Below are 21,327 nucleotides of genomic sequence, written 5' to 3'. Positions count from 1 at the left end.
GAACTCAGGAGCTAGGAACAGTAGGGAGTTTCTTTGGAAATACCAGTTTGTTTTCTTTTTTAAGGCTTTTAAAGTTCTTCATTTTGTAGTTGGATGAGATTGAACTTGAGAGAAATAAGCTTTGAAGTTTGGAATATTTATGGTGTGTTAGGAGGGGAGAAAATTTCAGGCTGCTGATTTCTTAACACCCTGGAACTAAGGAATTAAGTTGAGAGGGGAGACCAAGGGAGAGGAAATAATATCTCATTAAATTACCATCTTTTCAAACTAGCAAATTCCCAATATGAAAAGTTGTCATCTTTTTTTTTTTTTTTTTTTTTTTTTTGTTTGAGACAGAGTCTCCCTCTGTTGCCCAGGCTAGACTGAGTGCCGTGGCGTCAGCCTAGCTCACAGCAACCTCAAACTCCTGGGCTCAAGGGATCCTCCTGTCTCAGCCTCCCGAGTAGCTGGGACTACAGGCATGCACCACCATGCCCGACTAATTTTTTCTGTATATATTTTTAGCTGTCCAAATAATTTCTTTTTATTTTTAGTAGAGATGGGGTCTCGCTCTTGCTCAGGCTGGTCTCAAACTCCTGAGCTCAAACGATCCGCCCACCTCGGCCTCCCAGAGTGCTAGGATTACAGGCGTGAGCCGCCGCGCCCGGCCGAAAAGTTGTCATCTTAATAAGGAAAACTTAAATGTGCTTTCTTGGTTTGGCTTCATTCTGGGCTTGGATGGTGTACTAGGTATGTAATGCTGTGTAACAAATCACTACAAACTGAGCAGCCTGAAACATTTATGATCACATGGGTTCTGAGAGTCAGGAATCAAGGCACAGCTTAGCTGAGTATTCTGCCTCAGGATCTCTTGTGAAGCTTGCACCAAGATGTCAGCCAGGGCCGGGGTCTCACCTGAAACTTGACTAGGGAAGGGTCCACTTCCGAGCCCACATGGTTGTTGGCAGGATGGGTTTCTTGCTGGCTTTGGACCAGGGCCCTCAGTTCTTTGCCAGGTGGGCTTCTCCGTAGGGCAGCTCACAGCATGGCAGCTTGTTCATCAAAGCCAGTGAGAAGGAGAGTCTAGAGAGACAATCTGCTAGCAAGATGCAAGTCAGAACCTTATGTAAGCAATTCATGAAGGTGACATCCAGTCACCACTGCCATTTCTCTTGGTTAGAAGCAAATCACAGGTCCCACCCATGTGCAACAGGAGCAGATCACACAAGGCGTTGACTCCAGGAGGTGGGATCGCTGAGAGCCGCCTTAGAATCTGTCTGCCACAGATGGGATTTTTTTTGTTTGAAGCATTGCTCCATGCAAATTGAAATAGAAACTTCAAGCATGCCTACTTTTTTCACTGTGGGATAATGCTATTCTATAATACTCTGGTCTCCCCAGATTTCAGTGTCTGGAACCTAAAGCAATCTAGCTTATGTGTAAGGAAAACACCCACTTTCAAGTACATTGCCTAACATGGAATGAAGAATGAGGAGTTTTTGTACCTGTCACTGGTTTACTCAGGATGGCTTCCTAAGGTGCTAAAAGTATTTTTGACTTGACTCTGTCATGGATATGTAAGTTTTAAGAAGTCGGTAATATACTAAATCACCGGTGAGGCATTGGTTGTGAAACCACACTTCGGCATCTTACTTACAGTTCACCCAGGTTCCTTGTATAGCGGTCTTATTCCAGCCGTGTTGTTGTAGTGACTGCCTTTTGTTCCCCCGGTAAATTGAAGTTCATAAAGTGCTTTTACAGATATCATTCAATATATTCCCACAACAACCTTTTGAAGTTAGTACTCTTTATCCCCATTATACAGATGAGAAAACTGAGGCTCAGGAACGTTGAGGACACCTCACTAAGAACTGAAGACTTGGGCTGCAAGCCCCAGACTTCTGTTTCCCCTGTGTTATCCCTTTGCTTCTGCTGTCCCCCAGCCCAGCCCCTAGAAGGGCACCGTGCCTCGGTCCCACCAAGTTTCCCACTGTGCAGTCACTACAGCATGGGTCAAGACAAAAGAACGATGGTCAGGGTCCCACCAGCTCTCGCTGGCTCAATCCAGTCTCTCTCCCCACTTTGAGTCGTAGAAAAGGAAAGGAAAAGGAAGAGGAAATTAATGGGAAAAAAGAGAGATGAAAGTACAGATATTAGGAGATCAGAAGGTGCCGACGATCTCCTGGTTGTCTGCCTGGTGAGTTAAAAGCTGGACGATGCAGCACACACGAGACCTTCTCTTTCTCTCCCCTGGGCCACTGCTAGAAACCAAGTCATTCAAGAACATTTTTGTACTATTCAGTGTAAAAACAACCTGTTGAATGCAATTTTTGCTCTATGGATCAGTCTCATTTTCGATTCATCGTCACTGTTTAGAGTTCCTGCTTCAGGTGTTCTTCATAGACTTCTGAATAGAGGGTCTAACGTTTATTGTAGTCAGCATTAAGCTAGATGTTTAACACCCACAATCTCATTTATTATTCTTAACAGTCACAGGAGGGCAGGTCATGAACCCTGTATGACAGAAGAGGACATTGAACCACCAGATTGTCTTGCCCGGCGCCTGCTACCCGAAGCAGAGCTATCCCAGGGCCTGCATCATTCGCTCCTGTTACCTAAAATACTAAGGATTCCCCAAGAAACATGTCTTAACGTGGCTCTCTACCCTTTCAATGTTGTTTTTTGTTTTCGTTTTTTTTGTTTTTAAGAGACAAGGTCTCGCTCTGTCATCCAGGCTGGAGTGCAGTGGTGCAATCATAGCTCACTGCAGCCTCCAACTCCTGGACTCAAGCAATCCTCCTGCCTCAGCCTCCCCAGGTAGATGGGATTACAGGTGCCCTACCATGCCTGGCTAATGCGTTTTTTTTTGTTGTTGTTGTTGTTGTTTTTGTAGAGCTGGGTCTTGCTATGTTGCCCAGGCTGGCCTCCAACTCCTGAGTTCAAGTGATCCTTCAGCCTTTGCCTCCTGAGTTGCTGAGATTACGGGCATGAGCCACTGCACTCGGCAGTTTTTTTTTTGTTTTTTTTTTTTTGGTGTTCAGTCTACCACCAACGTCCTAGCATTGTGCCGAAGGAAGGACGTGTTCTGAGACACATAAGGTGTTCTATATTTAGTTCTAAATTTAGTGACATTATACGATTTTTTTTAGTGTTTAACATTCTACTGCTCCTTTTTTAATCCTATAAATAACCATAATCATTGCTTACATCTGCACTCTGGAATCTTGGCTCTAAAACAGTTCATGCCACAGGCTTTGACAGATAACACTGCTTGTGTTTTTTCCTAGACCTCTGAGCTTTATTTCCTCACGCACTTGTAAACAGATTTTACACAGATTTCAGTAAACATAGAGTCCAACAAATAATGGGTGTTGGTTGGGCCCCACGGGAAAGGGTATCTGATTCAGACACAGAGTTTGCTAATGAAACTTAAGATTTTCTCAATTACTGGAAATGTTCTTCGCCTTTTATTGAACTCACGAGAAAACATGAGCACTCCGCTCTGTCTGACTATACACAAGCTTACCATTTTTATCTAAGCCTGACAGTCTTCCCACTTCTTCCTGAAAACAACAGCTATATTTTGAGTGTTTATTTCACATTTTAAAAATTATTTCATTCTTTTATAGATTTTTTTTAGCCATAGCTAGTCAGCAAAAGTACATATTCTTCCCGTTTTCTAGGACTTTATAGGTGTGTGTGTATATATATATATATATGTATATAGCTGACATACTCTGATGTTTTCTCTCCTTTAATGCTTCTGTAAAAACTTGTTTGAAATGCTTCTAAATTGCCAAGTTTGTGATACTTTCTACCTACTCGCCCAAACATACTGTTTCACTGAGTCTTCCTTGTTTAAATTCTCATTTTTCTGACCTTCAGAGACCTAAGATGGCAGTTCCCAAAGTGTGGCCCAGGGACCCCTGGAAGTCCCCGAGATCTTTGAATCCGTGAAGTCAACATACTTTCATAACAACATTAAAATATAATTTGCACGTTTCACTTTTATTTTCTTATGAGTGTACTATAAAGTCTTCCAGAGGTTATGTGGAATGTGTACTTCTGAATTCTTTTGTTTTAAAATGTTCTCAGTTTTAATTTCTAATATGACATATATGGATAATATAACCCACATAAGGAAAGCTCTTTGGGGATGCTCCGTGATTACTAAGAGAGTAAAGGGGTCCCGAGACAGAAATACTTGAGAACTGCTTTCAGAATGTCTGCTGGGCATAAAGATGTGTTGTTTTTAGCGATTCCACTCTGTGAATATTCAATGAATGAGAGTTGTGCTCCAGAAGAATATTTTGCTCTCAAAAGAAGTTGGCAAACTTTTTTTTCATTTCTGAATATTCTCTATTAACGATATCATATATCTTGTTTTCATTAATTAATCTAATGGCTTGATATTGTCAATTATTACTGAACCAGTTACACAATTAAAACATTCACATATTGAGAAAAGCTGCTTAAATTTATCAGTTAAATCGGCCTCATAGCAGAAAAGACTTTTTAAAATGACTACAGTATATGTTTTATATGGTTTTTGTCTTCCTACTAGCATTTAGAAATGCATATTTATTTCATTTATTTCCAACTGGGACCTGGATATTTCTGACTCAGCTGTGAGAATCATAAAAAGACTAAAAATATGATCTGTCTGTTAAATATTAAGGACTTAAATTCTCAAAGTTGAGATTATTAGATGATATTTTATCTGTGCAGAATGCATTCAGGGAAGAAAAAAAGATTATTAGATGGTATTTTAGCTACAGTACTATATGTTGATAGACTACATAAATCATAATTGAATGGCCCATAGTGAATATTCAGCTTAGGACTGTTGGGTTTGTGAATACAAAGCCTGCATCTCCCATTCCCCTCCCCCACACTAATCGGTAATCAATCAACACTGTCTGTCACTGCACCTTAGAAACCTCAGCTCAGCTAACAGTTGATCAGAGCTGGCCCTCAAGGCCTGTTTTCCCTCCTGGACTTCTACCTGGGTGCATGCCGGAATTATGATGGTCTGATTCTACAGGAAGTTTTTTATTTTAAAGTATTTAGAAACCATTTAGGGCAGAAAGGGAAGAGTAACAATAGTTATATACCAGTTATTCATCTCTTAAAATGTATCCAGCATTTTTCCAAGGAAAAATAAATCAGGTTCACTGGAAAACATGAAATTGTATTTTTCAGATTTTAATTTTTTGTTTGTTGGATTTCTCCTAGTCTCAAGGGCCTGGTGTCTGGAGAGTTGGAGAGAGCTGAGTGATGTCAGGACCTTTTTTGAGGACAAACAGTTGGACACATTCAAATGGGCACCTGTCCTGAACTTTACTCTTTTTATTCTTATATCCTAATTTTAAAATTACAAAGCTCTGGAGTAGTTATTAAAATGCCTATGCTGATTACGTTTAATCAAAAGACATGGCATGAGAGGCCAGGCCCAGGCCTTGGCAGTCACTTGCCTTTAGGAAATACTTGGCTATTCAATGCTTGCCTTCCCCTCCTGCTCAGGGTGATTGATTCTCAAGAGAACAAAATCGCTACACCCTTTTCATGGGCTATTGAAATAAAAACAAGTTTCTCAACTGTGTTTGCAAAACATCAGACTTGGCAGTTTTAAAGCACAATACGGTTGTCCCTCAGTATCCGTGAGGGGTTGGTTCCAGGACCCCCCCCTTCGCCCCCCCAGATACCAAAATCCATGGATGCCTAAGTTCCTTACATAAATGGCTTGGTAGTTCCATGTAACTTAAAGGCACATCTTCTCATATACTTTAAATCATCTCTGGATCAATTATAATACCTAATAAAGTATAAATGCTGTGTAAATAGTTTTATTATTAATATTTAGGGAATACTGACAGGAAAAAATGTCTGTAATGTTCAATACAGATGCAGCCATGCTTTTTTTTCCTAAATCTTTTTGATCTGCAGCTGGTTGAATCTACAGATGTAGAACCTGCGGATACGGAGGGCCAACTGTACTCCAGAAGCCATGCTAAGATTGGGATGCCCTGTCGTGTAGACTGTTTAAATTCTTGGCATTGGGATAGAAATCAGTTCGTAGTGTTCTCTTTGATTTTATTTGGGCCATGGGCAATACTGCCCCAAGACCTGCTGCACAGAGACAAGAGGATACAACACCTTGTCTAGCCTGTATTTTAACCCAGCACTTCTCAAACTTTAATGTGCACGTGAATCCCCAGGGAGTCCTGTGCCATTGCAGACTCAGATTCACTAGGTTTGGGGTGGGGCTGAGAGTCTGCAGGTCTAACAAGTTCCCTTGTGGTGCCTAGACCACTGGTCTGTGGACCACACTGTGAGCGCACAGTAGCTTTGCTCCTCTCATATGTCAACTTCTGGATTTGTTTTGTTTTCCCTCTAACAAGGTTACAAAGACTTCAGGTTTGAGACCAATGGAACCAAAAGATATCAAAGCAGTTCGAGAATTGAGCCACAGTTACCTGAAGCAGTTTCATCTTGCTCCAGTGATGAATGAAGAGGAAATAGCCCACTGGTTCCTTCCCCGGGAGCACATCATAGACACGTTTGTAGTGGAGGTAAAGATGAGGTGATGTGCTTATGGCTTCTCCTGGAGGCACCGTTTGTGTTCCAGTGTCCAGCAGAAGTGTTTATGCACACTTCTTCCATCTCATCACGCAGAGCATTGCAAACATGTGGACTTAAGTGTCGAGAGTTAATAACATTAATAATTCGTAATGTTTTATCAAGGACATGCTTATGTGACACTGACTTTTTGTTAACTGTGAGGGTGTATAGTGTTGAAGAATATGGTGACCACTACCAGTATGGTTTGGTGCCACTGACTTGCTTTGTGCTGAGGCACCAGCAGTTTTGACAACCATTTCTGTTGCTCCATTAGTGCCGATATCAACATGGTGGACAAGGCAGATAACTTCTTAGTGTTATTATGAAAATAGTTTTGGCCTTAAAGATTTCTGGAAGGGTCTCAGGTACCCACAGGGTTCAAAGGCTGTATTTTGAGAACTGCTGCCTGGGGCATGTACTTAGAACTACTAAGTCTAAGGGTTGGACCCATCTTTAACATTATTAGAATTGCAAAATAGCTCACCAGAATAGCTCCTTAGCGTCGTATGAGAGTTCCTGTTTCCTTACGTCCTTACTAACAAATGGGTATTATCAGACTTTAAATTTAGGCCCATCTGATGAGGATGAAATAGCATCTTGTTTTTAATTTATATTTCCTCATTACTAATGAATTTGAATATCTCATAAATCTGTTAGCCATTTTTATTTCTTCTTTTATGAATTTGCTATTCATATAGCTTGGCTGTTTTTCTTTTTGACTGTAATTTTCTTATTGATTTGTGGAAGTTTTTCTATATGCTGAATACTAATAACGTTGTATTATGTTCTATTTCTGGGTCCTGTTTTCTATTCCATTCATCTTTCTGTCTGTCCCTCCACCAATACCACATTTTCTTGATTACTGTAGCTATATAGTAAGCCTTAATATTGGGTAGAATAATTCCTCCCATTTTATTGTTATTTGTCAAGATTGTTTTAGCTAATCTATTGCCTTTGCCTTTCCATGTAAATTTTAGAATAAGCTTGTCTTTATCTACAAAAATATCTTGCTGGCATTTTGATGGGAATTATGTTAAACCTGTAGATTTCTCCCATCCTATAGATGGGAGAATTGAAAAGTCTTCCAATCGATGAACATGATATGTTTGTCTCTACATTTATTTGGGTCTGTTAACATTTCTTTTATCAGCATTCTACAACACTGTCCAGATCTTGTGCATGTTTTCTTAAGCATATACCTAAATATTTCACTTTCTTTAGAGCGATTATAATGGTATTGTGTTTTTAATTTCAGTTTCTGCGTGTTCATTGTCAGTATATAGAAATGCACTTGCTTTTTTCTGTGGTGTTCTTGTATCTTGTAACCTTGCTGAAATCACACATTAGTTCCAGGAGTTTATGTAAAATTCCTTAGAATTTCTGTATAGACCATCATGTCATCTGCAAATAAGGACAGTTTCACGGCTGCCTTTCCAATCTCTCTTCCTTTTCTTTTTCTTGCCTTATTGCAGGAGCTAGATCTTTCAGTGCTTTGTTGAATAAGAGTGGTGAAGGTTGGTATCTTTGTCTCGTTGTGATATTGGGGGAAAAGCATCCTGTCTTTCATCATGAAGTATGATGTTGGCCGTAGGTTCTTTGCAGGTGCTCCTTATCAATTCGAGGTCATTCCCCTCTGTTTCTAACGTGCTGAGAGTTCTTGGGAATGGGTGCTGGATTTTGTCCATTGCTTTTTCTGGTGCTTTTGATAATCGTACGATTTTTCTCCTTTCGTCCGTTGATATGGTAGAATACACTGATTGATTTTCAAATGTTGGATCACTCTTGCATTCTTAGAAAAAATCCACTTGGTCATGGTGTATAATTCTTTTTATACATTGTCATACTCGATTGCTAATGTTTTGTTGAGTATGTATTGACTCACGAGAGATTCGTCTGAAGTTTCTTTTACTATAACGTCTTTGACTGGTTTAGATAAGATAATACTGGCCTCATAATATGAGCTGGGAAGTATTCCACTTCTGTTTTCTGGAAGAGATTGTATAGAATTGGTATTAATTCTTTAAGTGTTTGGTAGAAATCTGCAGTTGAAACCATCTGAGCTTAGACACTTCTTTTTTGGGAGTTTTAAAATAATGAATCAAATGTCTGTCATGGTTATAGTACTATTCAGATGATCTATTTCATCTTGAGTTTTAATAATTTTTGAGGAATTGGTCTATTTTCAGTTGTTGAATGTATTATTGTAAGGTTGTTCATAGTATTCCCTTGTTATCCTTTTAATTGCTGCAGAATCTGTAGTGATATCTCTTGTTTCATTCCTGAGACTGGTGATTCATATCTTCTCTCTTTTTATTTTTGTCAGTCTTGCTAGACTTGTATCAATTTTATTGATTTTCTTCCCAAAGAACTAGACTTTTGTTTTTTATTCTCTATTGTTTTTTTTTAATAACATCTTTCTTTGCCCAGATTTTCCATTTTTTCATTTGTTTCGGGAAAACTTGTGATTAATTGAAGCATTTTTATGATAGCTGCTTGCTTGACAATTTTGCCAGATCATTCCAACATCTGATTCATCTCAGTGTTGGCCTCAGTTGGTTGCTTTTTCTTATTCAAGTTGTGATTTTCCTGGTTGTTGGTTATGACAGGTGACTTTTGATTTTATCCTAGATATATTGCCCATTATGGGAGGAGACTCTGTATCTTAGTAAAGTTTTTTATTTTAACAGGTAGTCACCCTGTTTATGTGCACGTGCAGGTCCTGGCTGCTTTGTTAGCTCTTGTTCCGATGACAGTTTAATTGTCAGAGCCTTCCCAGTTTTATTTTGCTCTGCCTGGTTTATCTGGTGTCTATAGGACTCCCACTGGCCCTTGCTGGTACTGTCTGCAGGTTGGCAGGGGAAGGTTCCCCAGGCTGGGTCTCCAGTGTCTCTCAGGGTAGGATGGGAATCTCAGAATTGTGCAAAGAGGCCTTCCTGGGTGGCACTAGCTGTGGCAGGGTCCCCCTGCCTGAAGCAGTGGGGGGAGTTGGAGAGTTTGGGGCCCACCAGTGCAAAGAGCTGCTAGGGTTTGAGTGAGTGTTATGGCAAAATCCCTCTCACCAGTTCTGCCCAGCTGCCCTGGTGTGTGTGTGTGTGTGTGTGTGTGTACATATACACATATGTACATACACACACACACACACACACATTTTAGTTTTGCTCCTAGGTACATTATAGCTTTTGGTAATGTTAGAAATGGAATTTTTAAAATTATCATTATATTTGCTAATTGACTGAAGTTGATGAATAGAAATGCTAAGGATTTTTGTATGTTAATCTTGTATTTAGAAAATTTGCTGAACTCTTGTTAGTACTAAGATTTTGTTTAGCTTTTCTGTATGTCCAAACATATTATATGCCAATAATTATACTTTTAGTTTTCCTTTTTAATCCTTATAGGTCATATTTGCTTTTCTTTTAGTACTGTAGTGGATAAGGCATATTAGCACAAAATAAATAGATATCAAATCGACATCTTCATTTTGATCCTGATTTCAATATTTAGCCATTAAGGAGTTTTTGCATAGGTTTTTGGTAGATATCAAAAATCTTTATTTTGCTTAATGAAGTTCTCTTCTGTTCATTGTGTTTTGTTTTTTTAAAATCATGAATTACTGTTGAAATTTTTTTTGTCAATTTTACTGAGGTATAATTTACATAAAATGAAATGCAGAGATTTTAAGTGCACAGTTTGATGAATTTTGACAAATGAATCCACAAAAAACAATGGTGAGCTAGCATCTCTTGTATTATCCTGGATGGAGCTAGGGCCCATTCTGCTAAGTGAAGTATCACAAGAATGGAAAAACAAGCACCACATGTACTCACCATCAAATTGGTATTAATTGATGAACACTTATGTGCACATACAGTAGTAACATTCATCGGGTGTGTGGCAGGTCGGGGGATGAGGAGGGATGAGTAAATTCACACCTAATGGGTGAGGTGTGCCCAGTCTCGGGGATGGACACGCTTGTAGCTCTGACTCAGGTGGGACAAAGGCAATATATGTAACCTAAACATCTGTACCCCCATAATATTCTGAAATAATAATAAAAAATAATCCAGAAAGTTTCCTTATGTCCTTTTGCAGCCATTCTCTTTGTCTAGGTCTTTTGTATTTCTATATAAATTTTGGAATCAGCCAGTCTATTTTTACCACAAAACTCTGCTGAGATTTTGGTTGGGATTGCATTGAATTTATAGATCAATTTTAGGAGAAATTGCTGCTAATAATATTGAGATATCTCATCCATGGATACTGTGTAATTCTCCATTAATTTCTTCTTTAATTTCTCTCTGTATTTTGTAGTTTTTGGTGGGGAGGTCTTGCGCACCTCTTATTAAATCCATTCCTAAATGTTTCATGTTATTTGATGTTCTTGTAGTTGGTATTATCTTACTCATTTCACTTTACCTGCTGTCACCTTTGTTGCTCAGAGCTCCAGTGGAAAACTGACCGACTTCCTGAGCTTCTACACACTCCCGTCAACAGTGATGCACCACCCGGCTCACAAAAGCCTCAAAGCTGCCTACTCTTTCTACAACATTCACACGGAGACGCCCCTGTTGGACCTCATGAATGACGCACTCATCCTGGCTAAATCGGTAAGGGACGCATTCCTTTTTGTGCTGTTTGGTTCTCCACATGTGTATGCCACAGTATATGAAACAACATACTGTATTTTCTTCCACACAGGGGAATGCATGCAGGATTATTTTTTTAGTATTGACCATCAGTCAAAGGAAGAATTTCAATAAGAGCTTCTTTTAAAACTTAAGTGGCTATTTTTAGCATTAATTTTATTGCACTTTAACAAAAGAGACATTTTATATAAATTGGGAACTTAACCCTTATATAAGAGCACATAAAAGCCTATGATATAAGGAAATAATATAACAATAAGATGAAATAAAAAAAAAATTCAAAAAAAAAAAGGAAATAATATGAGGAATGTAAAAAAAGACATGATCCCATAATACAAGGCAAATACTTGAGTAAATATTTGTGTTGAGTGAATAATTAGCAGCAATAAATTTTTTGATTGAACTAAATAGTCTGTGAATTTTAAAATTAAAGGAATCTAAAACCAAAGGAATTAAAATCAAAATGTACATACTATATCTGTTGTTTTTCTATTTATCTAATATAGAAGTTTGGATAATTGTTAAATTTTTGCTACAAATAAATATTTTCCTTTAAAAATAAATTTAATTCAGCTTAAAGATGCATTTTGACGATACATATTGAATATGGGAAAATTGTTCATGAGAAATTGGAAACAACACATCAAAAGTGTCTTCCTTGTATTTCTCTAGTATTTGATAATTGAAAACATTGTTTTTAAAAATCTGTTACCTGTACTTTTGGGTCTCCAAATCAACACTATCCTCAGATTGCTCATTTTCATCTACTTCCCCAAAATGGCTAGTAATAAGTTATTTAAGGTAAAAAGTCTGAGAAATAAAAATTGGAGTGCTGCTTCTGTATCACGTTTTACATAGTATTATCTAACATTTTAAAGAAATTTAAGGCCGGGCGCGGTGGCTCACGCCTGTAATCCTAGCACTCTGGGAGGCCAAGGTGGGCAGATCGTTTGAGCTCAGGAGTTCGAGACCAGCCTGAGCAAGAGCGAGACCCCATCTCTACTAAAAATAGAAAGAAATTATATGGACAGCTAAAAATATATATAGAAAAAATTAGCCGGGCATGGTGGTGCATGCCTGTAGTCCCAGCTACTTGGGAGGCTGAGACAGGAGGATCCCTTGAGCTCAGGAGTTTGAGGTTGCTGTGAGCTAGGCTGACGCCACGGCACTCACTCTAGCCTGGGCAACAGAGTGAGACTCTGTCTCAAAAAAAAAAAAAAAAAAAAAGAAATTTAATCTTTTACCATTAAAATCCTGCTAAATTTATTTCCCATTATTAGCCCAGGACAGACACACTATATAAAGTCTTTACAACGGTGGTTCTGTGGCAGTAGCTTCAGCTAAGTCAGGATTTAGGATGGCCAGTAATGAATAATTCTGGAGATGGAACCATCTTGAAAACTGTTCCCTTCTAGAACAACAAAATATTTTCTGAAATATTAATAAGTTATTTTATATTAGTGGCAGCCATCATACATTTTTTTTGAATCAGCATTTCTGAATTATCTTACTGACTTTGACTCACTACTAGTTTTATAAGACAAATTTTGAATTGCATTCTGAACCTACACTATGTATTGCAGACAGTAAACGCTATTATAAATGCCTATTCGAGGTATTAGTAGAGGAATTAAATGTTATAATGAAATACATGATATTGAAAATACTCTAGTCCTTTGATGTTTTAAATTTTATATCCTTTTTTTCTATTGGCAGAAAGGATTTGATGTCTTCAATGCACTGGATTTGATGGAAAATAAGACAGTCTTAGAAAAACTCAAGTTTGGTATAGGAGATGGCAATTTGCAGTACTACCTGTACAACTGGAGGTGTCCAGGAACGGATTCTGAAAAGGTAAGTGAAGCAGGTATATAGCCTTTGTAAACTCAATAAATTTACTTTGACAGTCCCATACTTGCTACCCTTAGGATCAAGAGGGCTTTTTTAAGTAGCTTATAAAAATACAGATCTATTCTACTACATTGTAATTTAATTTTTCTTACTATTTTATTTATTTCCCCCCTTTTAGGTTGGACTTGTACTACAGTAGATGGATGTTTTTATTTGTAGAACTCTGACATCATTTGTTAATGTTCTAATGATTTCTGGAACTGCCATTCCAAAGAAGAATAAAAGCACAACTTAAATGAAACTGAAGTAGTAGATTTGAGAACAGATGGAAAAACATCCACATGTGACCAATAGTGCACATTTCTAGCTAGGACATTAAAATTCATCCTTTTTTCACTGTTTACCCATTTGTGGGAGGAATGAAAGGGTACAAAGAGCACATTCTTCTAATTTTCAAACTTTTGGCTGTCTCTTGATGAAGAGAGGTATTTTTCCACTCTCTAGAAAAGGGACTTTTTCAGTGGACTAAACAGAAGTCACAAAGTAGAGTAAGAAAATCTTTGCTACTGTGTGGAGATAAATTGCTGCATTTCTAGTTATTCAGTATATTTGTCCCTGGAACAGAAGGAAGGATCCATTTGGAAAATTTTTACTTACATCATCTTACACAGTATCATTGGGAACATTTATGGAATTAACACTTCTGTGACTAAAGGACAAGTGGTGGACGTTGAAGTGTGGAACAATATAAAAATGTACTGGTGACTAGGACATTGATTTCTCCCTAAGCAAAATTGCCAAATTAATAAACATACAGGTTTGTCGTTTGATCTTCACCAGGTCGGTGGATCGTTTCAAAAGCAAAGTTCTGTGCACACATTGTGTGCTGTCTGAAAGAGCACATGCCCACGACTGACTAGACTTTTCTGCTGCTAGGAAAATTCCAGTTTCTTCTCAGCAACATCAAGGATCTATGTGAGGAAAAGGAAATAAAAGCTCTGAGTCAAAAGATGCACAGTGGAATTTATTAGTGCTATCAGGACGTTGAAAGTTTGAATGTTTTTATGCAGAATTGCACATGTTCCTTTATGCGGACTTTAATTTATCATGAAAACTGTCATGCTAATGGAAAATGTCTTATTTGTAAATAAGTGTTCATAATTTTGTTACTGATGGTGTTTTTATCTAGAATTTGAAAAACAGAGTTTCATAGTGTACATATATGTGTATATATTGCTCGTCATCCAAGGGAAAAATAAGATGCTACAGGGGGCCACGTAGACTGGCCTTGTCTCAAACACCACAAAGTAGATACTAATTCCTGCCTTTACTATACCAGTGCCTAGGCTGTTCAGTGCAGAAAAGTTATTTTAGATAACATGATGGCATTTCCTTCATGTTGTACGTAGCCCAATGAAACCAATCATACCTTATACCAGGGAGGGGCCCTCAAACCAGGGCCCATGGGCCCATGGCCTGTTTTTGTACAGCCCAGGGGCTAAGAGTTTTTATTTTTTTGAATGATTGAGGAAAAAAAAGTCAAAAGAATAACATTTTGTGGAACGTGCAAATTATACAAAATTCAGATTTCAGCATCCATAAAGTTTTACTGAAACACGGCCACTTTATTTACATGTGTTGCCTGAGGTTGCTTCACACTCAAAGGCAAGTTGAGTTGCAGTGACAGATCTTTTGGCCTGCAAAGCCTCAGATATTTACTGTCTTGTCCTTTGCAGAAAGTTTGTTGACACTGATGTACACTAAGGAGTTGAAAGCTACTTTATGTAGCTTGCCATTATCTTAAAGACCAACCCACAGCTGTGGCATCCCTGAGCCTACCACTAGAGGGCAGACTTGGGCCCCACAGCAGTGCAAAATCAGGGGTAGCACCGTTCTTGGAGACTCAGTGGAGGACTTCTCATTTTGGAGAGTTCAAACCCAATTCTGTTACCAGTCTTTCCTAAAGGAGGAGAAAGGCTTCAAGAAACAAAACTGTACCAATTCACTGGAACATGTTTTGAGACACTACTAAGTAAAAGAGATTTTGACTTAATCAGAGTTAAGGCTCGAGTTAGGAACTTACTGTCCCACCCATTTTTATGGTACAGTCTTATACGAAGTAGCTTTTCAATTGCAGAATTGCCAGTCTGAAATTCTGTCATGAGCTTAACTCCTGATGAAACTGTGACACTGTTGCTTCAAAGATTTATGTAATTCCAGTTGTTTCAGAATGCATATTATTTTACCCAACCATTTTTAAATACGTTAATAACATTTGCCTCTTTATAATTTAAGCAGATTACCAATGAACATTTTAGAGAATCAGTAAAACTGTTTATAGAGTAGCTATTAAAATTAAATTCAAATGCAATATATAGTCTTACGGATTAAAAAAGAACTACCTTGTCTTGCACTTTGTTATGAAAATGTTCTACTCCATAAGGTATCTTTAGTTGTTTTTGTTTGTTTGTTTGTTTTGTTGTTTGGCTTTTTTTTTTTTTTTTTTTTGCCAAGATGGTATAAGTAAAATTTAAATGAAGAAGTGGCATAATTCATGAGTCAACCAGAATTTAGCCTGAAAAAATTTTTGGTAATCTATTAATTGCCCATAAATTATAGAAAGTGACTTTTCCAAACATACTGTAAGTAGCATTGATTACGTTCCACTTCCTAACCTGAAGGAGCCCTGTCATGGCACAGACCCACTTCTGAAAATCCAAGCTTCTTTTATTCTTTTTTTGCCACATTTTATCTTATTACCATCAAACTTTTTATATGTTAGATTTTTCAAGGAAGTAAATTGACCATGTAAAGGTGGGTGAGTTCTAATTAGTCAAAATACCTTATCTGGCTTTTTCTATAAATACCACACCTTTCTTCCAAGTCCATGTCTATGCCTACAAAGAAAGTCAAATTGACATGAAGTGAAAAATGATGTATTGCTTCTGAAGACGATGTAGTGCTCAGCATTTGGTATCCTTCCTTTAAAACTGCTAATGCTTCTCCAATCCAGTTTCATCTACCCAACTAGAACCATGTTTACTGTGGCACACTTTCCAAGTTTGATAGAAAATAATGCTATGTGTTGTAGGATACAGATGTTCTTGCTTACAAGCATTGTACCAGCCTTTCAAAAAGTGAATTTATACAAGCATGGACATTAGAGTTTCAATAAACTTTTGTTTTGATATTCATATTTTTGAATATTTTCTGCATTTAGTGTTTTTAAAGTTTCAGCATATCTGTGCCATATAGTTAGTCTTACATTATAAGGAACATTAACAAACAGGATCCTATGAATGTATGTAAATATAATTCATTTTATTAGTTTCAAGGCTCCTTTACAAGGTGTATATGAAATTACAAGTTTACACAAGATCACTTTGAAGAAGTTTTTTTACTTTTGGATGGTTTCCTTATCTTATTGGGGTTCGGGATCAGTTTCTTTATTTTCAGGGGTTGTAGTGCTACAGCAGAAGTCTTCCCATCAACAAACTTCCTCTTATGTTTTGAGAGATCTTCAAATGAAGTGTCCAAAATCTCTTTGTCTTGGCTTTCCAAAGATTCGTTCTCTAAATTTTCCCTGGAATCTTCAATTCCATCTTGAAGCCATGGGACACTTAAACTGGGTACTCTGGGCGTGATGGCTCTTACTTCATCAACAAAGTCAGTGGTGTTCTTTTTGAATCCCAAGGCTAGAACGCATTTTAAGCCAATGACAGGGGCGATTCTCTCACTGAGCCTGGGGACCTGACAAGCGGGAACCGTTCTGCTTAAACTCAGCTGAATCAAGTGTGAGGTGATGATGGCAGGCTTGACCGACTTACACACGAGAACTAAAAGCAGGTCATTTCTTTCCAGGGCTCTGGTGACTTCATTAACACCAATGGCCAGCTGCTTCCTGACGTGCACAGGCGTCCACCCCGACACGTGCTGGTTGGCATCTGGTTTTGTCTCCTTCAGGTCCTCACTAACATCAACATCTATGCTGCATTTTTCCCTTTCTTTTCTTAAAAAAGGTGTTTTTTTCTTTTTCTTCTTATCCTCAATCTTCTTAAGTCCGATAGACTTAAACCTGTCTTCAAGCGTCTGCAAAATGAAGTGCATATCCTCTCTCTCCAGAGCACTCCAGCAGATAGTGTATGGATTGTTCAAAGATGTCTTCACAGTTAAAGGTCTTGTTTTACGAACAGATCCCCTCCCTGGGGCTTGAGGAGCTGCGGCCATTCTGAAAACCCTTCACAGAGAAGCAAAACGACAACAGAAAATTCATGTTAGCTAGAAATGCACATCTTAAGAATATGGTTTTACTCTGAGTCTTGATAAGCTAGAGCAAACCTAATTATATAGGCCCAGTTAGCTGACCATCCGTTGAACCTCTCTTTTAAGATTAATTTTAATTACTTTCCCTATTTTTTCTTGACTTATTTTGAATGCTCAGTTGAGGCTCTTTAAAATATTCAGGACTATGGGTGACCAGTGTCTGATCTTCCCCTTTTCATGACTTGACTCATATACAGGCAATATGTGAATGTTTTGCATTATTGCAATCATAGTGTTTACTCATTTTATGTATTTAAAAATGTTCCATTTCTAATTGTTCATAATTATCCTTTGAGTGGCTGTATGGTATTAGTGTTATAGACTTGGTGCCATTATCCAAATTGCTCTCTAGTTGGGCTTCCATTCATTCATTTAACAAACATTCCCTGAGCACCTCCAGTGTGCAGGCTGTTCTCCAGGCACTGGGGCTCGCAGTAAACAAGACCCCAGGTCCACCTGCACGGAGCTCACAATCTGTAAGGACCCAGGAAGCCTCTGCTTTTCATAATTAACCAGAGGTGATTTTTTGTAAAGACCTTGGAACAGTAATCGATGCACATGATTAAACCCTCAAGTAATACTTTTTCATTCTATCCCCTTTTGTAGGCCTCCTACAATTTAGGACCTTAAACTTCTTGAATATCTTTCCTAAAACATCTGACACATACGCAGGCATATATTCCCCCTCTTTGTGGTTATTCCAAGCTGCTGCTCTGGCTGGCAATTTCACGAAAACTAGGGAAACGTTATGAGATTTAAAGATATTAATCCATTAAGGAAAAATAAGAGGGATCCTTATTGGGGAAAATGTTACAAACCGCTGGTCTAAAGGGCATATCCTGTTTATCCTTCCCAGAGGCAACTGCATATTCCTTTCTCTTCCCTCAATTGTCTTCCTCTTCTTCCTGGGGCTCAGCTAGAACCATAGGGACGCAGTTGACAAAACCAAAGGAAGTCAAGTCCTCTCCAATTAAACTTGCACTTACTAGGCTGGCAGCTGATGCTGAAGAGCAAATGTGTCAGTATGTACAAAGCCCTTTCTCCACGTATTGTTTGATTCTCACAACATTCCTGTAGAATTTCCCAATGTGTGGATGAGGAAACAGACCCACTGCCCAAAGTCCCAATTAGTTTTCCAAATCCAAATTTTATGCTTTTTCAATGCAGGCTGTACCTCGATAACTTGTGGCTTTTTAAAAACACATACACGTGGTTGGTCCTCACCCCAGATCTACTGAATTGGAATCTCTGGGAATACCACCAAGACATCTGCACTGGTAAAGAAAAGAAAAGAAAAGAAAAGCTGCCCAGGTGAATATGATTCAGAACCACAATTAGGAAGGGCTGGACAGTTTCCACACTGGACGGCCCTGAGAAATGGTGGTCCCCTAATCTCTACTCATCTCTGATATTCTTCCGAGTCACCTTCCCACAGAATACCAAAATTCAGCTCCTTGGGTTGAGATCAAACCATGGTCATGCCAATATTATCCACGAAGCTTCCTTCCCACCAGCCACACTGTGTGCCCCCCTCTTCCCCCATTATCTCTGTGCTCCCCTTGAGCTCAGGAAACCAGGAAGGAAAGCAGATCATCGAAATCCAATGTGGTGATTGCCAGTGGCTGGCATCAGGTTCAAGGTGGTCAAAAAGAGATAAGTAAGTGACAGAAGGGCAAGACAAATAGGACCTGAAAGAGCTCTTGCCAAACTGCAGGTCCCAGATCGTGTCTCAGCATCCAAACAGCATGAAGTAAATACTTAAAATTATGTGCAAGGGGAGCAAAATAGGCAGTGACTTCTGTCTGCACAATCTGGTGGGCAGAGGAAGAGAGCCATGTAATTGGGCTAAGCAGCATCTTATGCGATGTAATCCAAAAACAAAGTACCAAAGAAGTAATCGTTTCAGAGAAAGGGAAAAAAATAGGAAGGCCTTGCAGAGGGTCCTTTTGAGCTATGTCTCGGAGGCCTCTGCTGCCTACAGACCAAGTGCAAACTCTTTAAAGGGACATACAAGGCCCTCCACACTCTGGCCCCAATCTCCCACCAGGCTCCTTCTCCTAAGGCTCTGCCATGCCCATGACACTCAACCCGGAACCACGTACTGTTACATGAGGCCACCAGTTTCTCACCGCAATGTCCTTATGCACATTATTCCCTCTGCCTGGAATACCACTCCCACCCTCCGCACCACGACCACCTTTGTGACTTCAACACATATTTACGGATTGTCCTCCACGCACCAGGCCATAAAGATGAAGTATTTAAATAAGGAACAAACAGTCAGTGAGGTTACAATCTAGGAGAAAAACATATTGGCAGGTAATTATGTTGTCAAACAAGGGCGTTTCTGTCTAGGTACGGTGGCTTGTCACACAAAGATCCAATTATTGAGACAAGGATTGCCAAAGGAGAAAGGAATTTTTAATACCACAAATGTCTTGGGAGAATGGGAAAAGCTGCCTCAAATCCGTCTCTGGCGGAGTCCCAGGCCCGATGTCACCCCGGGCGGCGTATGGCGCGTCCCCAGCACACACCAGCGACTCACGATGACGACCTTGCCGTAATCAGCTCGCGACTGCGCCGGCTCCATGTGCGCCTGCGCTGCGCGTGCGCAGAGTCCTCGCCTCCCCGGCTCCACCTACCCAATGCGGTGGGGCGGGGCGGAGCCGCTCGGAGCTTTTCCCGTTTCGTTATCCTGCGGCAAGTCACTCCAAAGGTGGGGGAAGTCGGGCCACAGCGTCGCGCAGCCCGGAAGCGACAGAACAAGGCCCCATCTTTTAAAAACCTGAGTTTAAGACCCGAGGCTCCGGACAGGGCCCTAGAGCGGCAGTGCGCAGGCGCAATGTCTGTCTCGCGAGATCATACGGTTGCCACGGTAACCTGCCGCTCGCGTTCTGACTGGGGGCCAGTCTTCCTCCTGCGTTTTCCTGGATGCTGGTTGTTTCTGGGCTGCGGCGCCCTCTCTCTTCTAACCGTGTTTCTGCCTTTCGGCGCCCTGGAGTCTTAGTCTTCTACCTCTAATGGCTTTTCTGTCTCTGGCTTGCCTTAGGGACGCAAAACCCTAGCCCCAGTCCCAGTGACCCCTCCCCATCGAATCCCTGTAGACTCCCCGGCACCGGGAAAATCAAAATAAATGAGGGGCAGAGTGCTGGGTAAAACACGTACTTACAGGCAATAATGTGGGGAACCTTGAGGCCCAGAAAGAGGGAGTAAGAGGTGCTTTGAGCTCTGCAGCAGCAGAGCGGAATACTCCACCAAGCGCCCGCTGTGGCTACTGCAAGCAGTGGAGATCGCGGTTTGGAACGGAGTCGCTGGAAAGTCGTGGACAATGGGTCAAAGAGCTGAATGACACTTTGAAGGCCAGGAATCTGAATCTGCGGATCTGCTCTTGGCAGGAACTTAGAAGACAGGAGGTGGCTTCCCATCTAAAGAGCCTCCTCCCTGCCCCTACTTTTCTTTTTCCTTTCCAGTCTAACTTAGGCCCCCTTCCTTTGCCTCTTCTACATATTATATCTTCTTCCTTTTCTCAATCAAGATCTTCACTACTCATTTTGTTTCCCATCTTTTTAGCTTCTATATTTCTACCTACATAGTAACTGGACATAAAGTAAACAAAACATAAAGCTGGCCTTTGGGCAAAGATTATTGCAAGTTACACAGGGTAAAAATATAACGTGATTTTTATCACAATTAAGAAGATTAAAAAGAATGAGATTAACAATGAGTTTGAGTGTAAAACAAAAGCTTTTGTTTCATAAAATGAATCATGAATTCACTATGATGAACTACAAACATTATGCAGTTCTAAAGACAAATAGAGACACACAAGTCTAATTAAAATGCTAAATGGGAAGGAAATGTGTATGAGTTTTTGTCCCCCTAAGGTTCCAGATTTATAGTTTGAGCA

The 21,327-nt window shown here is 39.6% G+C and overlaps 2 protein-coding genes across 7 annotated transcripts in view; one reads left to right on the top strand and one right to left on the bottom strand.

The window, feature by feature from the left end:
• Window positions 1-16,239, top strand: part of NMT2 (N-myristoyltransferase 2) — a 42,363-nt gene extending 26,124 nt beyond the window's left edge. For both annotated transcript variants that reach the window (XM_069458897.1, XM_069458898.1), the window contains 4 exons: window positions 6,381-6,551; window positions 11,040-11,207; window positions 12,963-13,100; window positions 13,276-16,239. In XM_069458897.1, coding sequence (XP_069314998.1) covers window positions 6,381-6,551; window positions 11,040-11,207; window positions 12,963-13,100; window positions 13,276-13,296 — 498 coding nt within the window. In that variant the 3' untranslated portion in view covers window positions 13,297-16,239. The remainder of the gene's footprint in view (window positions 1-6,380; window positions 6,552-11,039; window positions 11,208-12,962; window positions 13,101-13,275) is intronic.
• Window positions 16,240-16,441: 202 nt separating this feature from the next.
• On the bottom strand, window positions 16,442-19,944 carry RPP38 (ribonuclease P/MRP subunit p38). Of its 5 annotated transcripts, XM_069458901.1 has the most exons (4): window positions 19,849-19,944; window positions 19,109-19,231; window positions 18,595-18,689; window positions 16,442-17,334 (listed from the first exon to the last, which is right to left on the bottom strand). In XM_069458901.1, the coding sequence occupies exons 2-4, from the start codon at window positions 19,154-19,156 to the stop codon at window positions 16,476-16,478; spliced, it is 1,002 nt and encodes a 333-aa protein (XP_069315002.1). In that variant the 5' UTR covers window positions 19,157-19,231; window positions 19,849-19,944; the 3' UTR covers window positions 16,442-16,475. The 5 variants fall into 5 exon arrangements, with proteins under 5 accessions (XP_069315002.1, XP_069315000.1, XP_069315003.1 ...); XM_069458899.1 differs by having other exon boundaries at window positions 19,109-19,944; XM_069458902.1 differs by lacking the exon at window positions 19,109-19,231.
• Between the last annotated feature and the right edge of the window lie 1,383 nt (window positions 19,945-21,327).

Source organism: Eulemur rufifrons, chromosome 25, assembly GCF_041146395.1.
Source record: "Eulemur rufifrons isolate Redbay chromosome 25, OSU_ERuf_1, whole genome shotgun sequence".
Lineage (NCBI taxonomy): Eukaryota > Metazoa > Chordata > Mammalia > Primates > Lemuridae > Eulemur > Eulemur rufifrons.
This window is presented reverse-complemented; position numbering and strand designations above follow the sequence as displayed.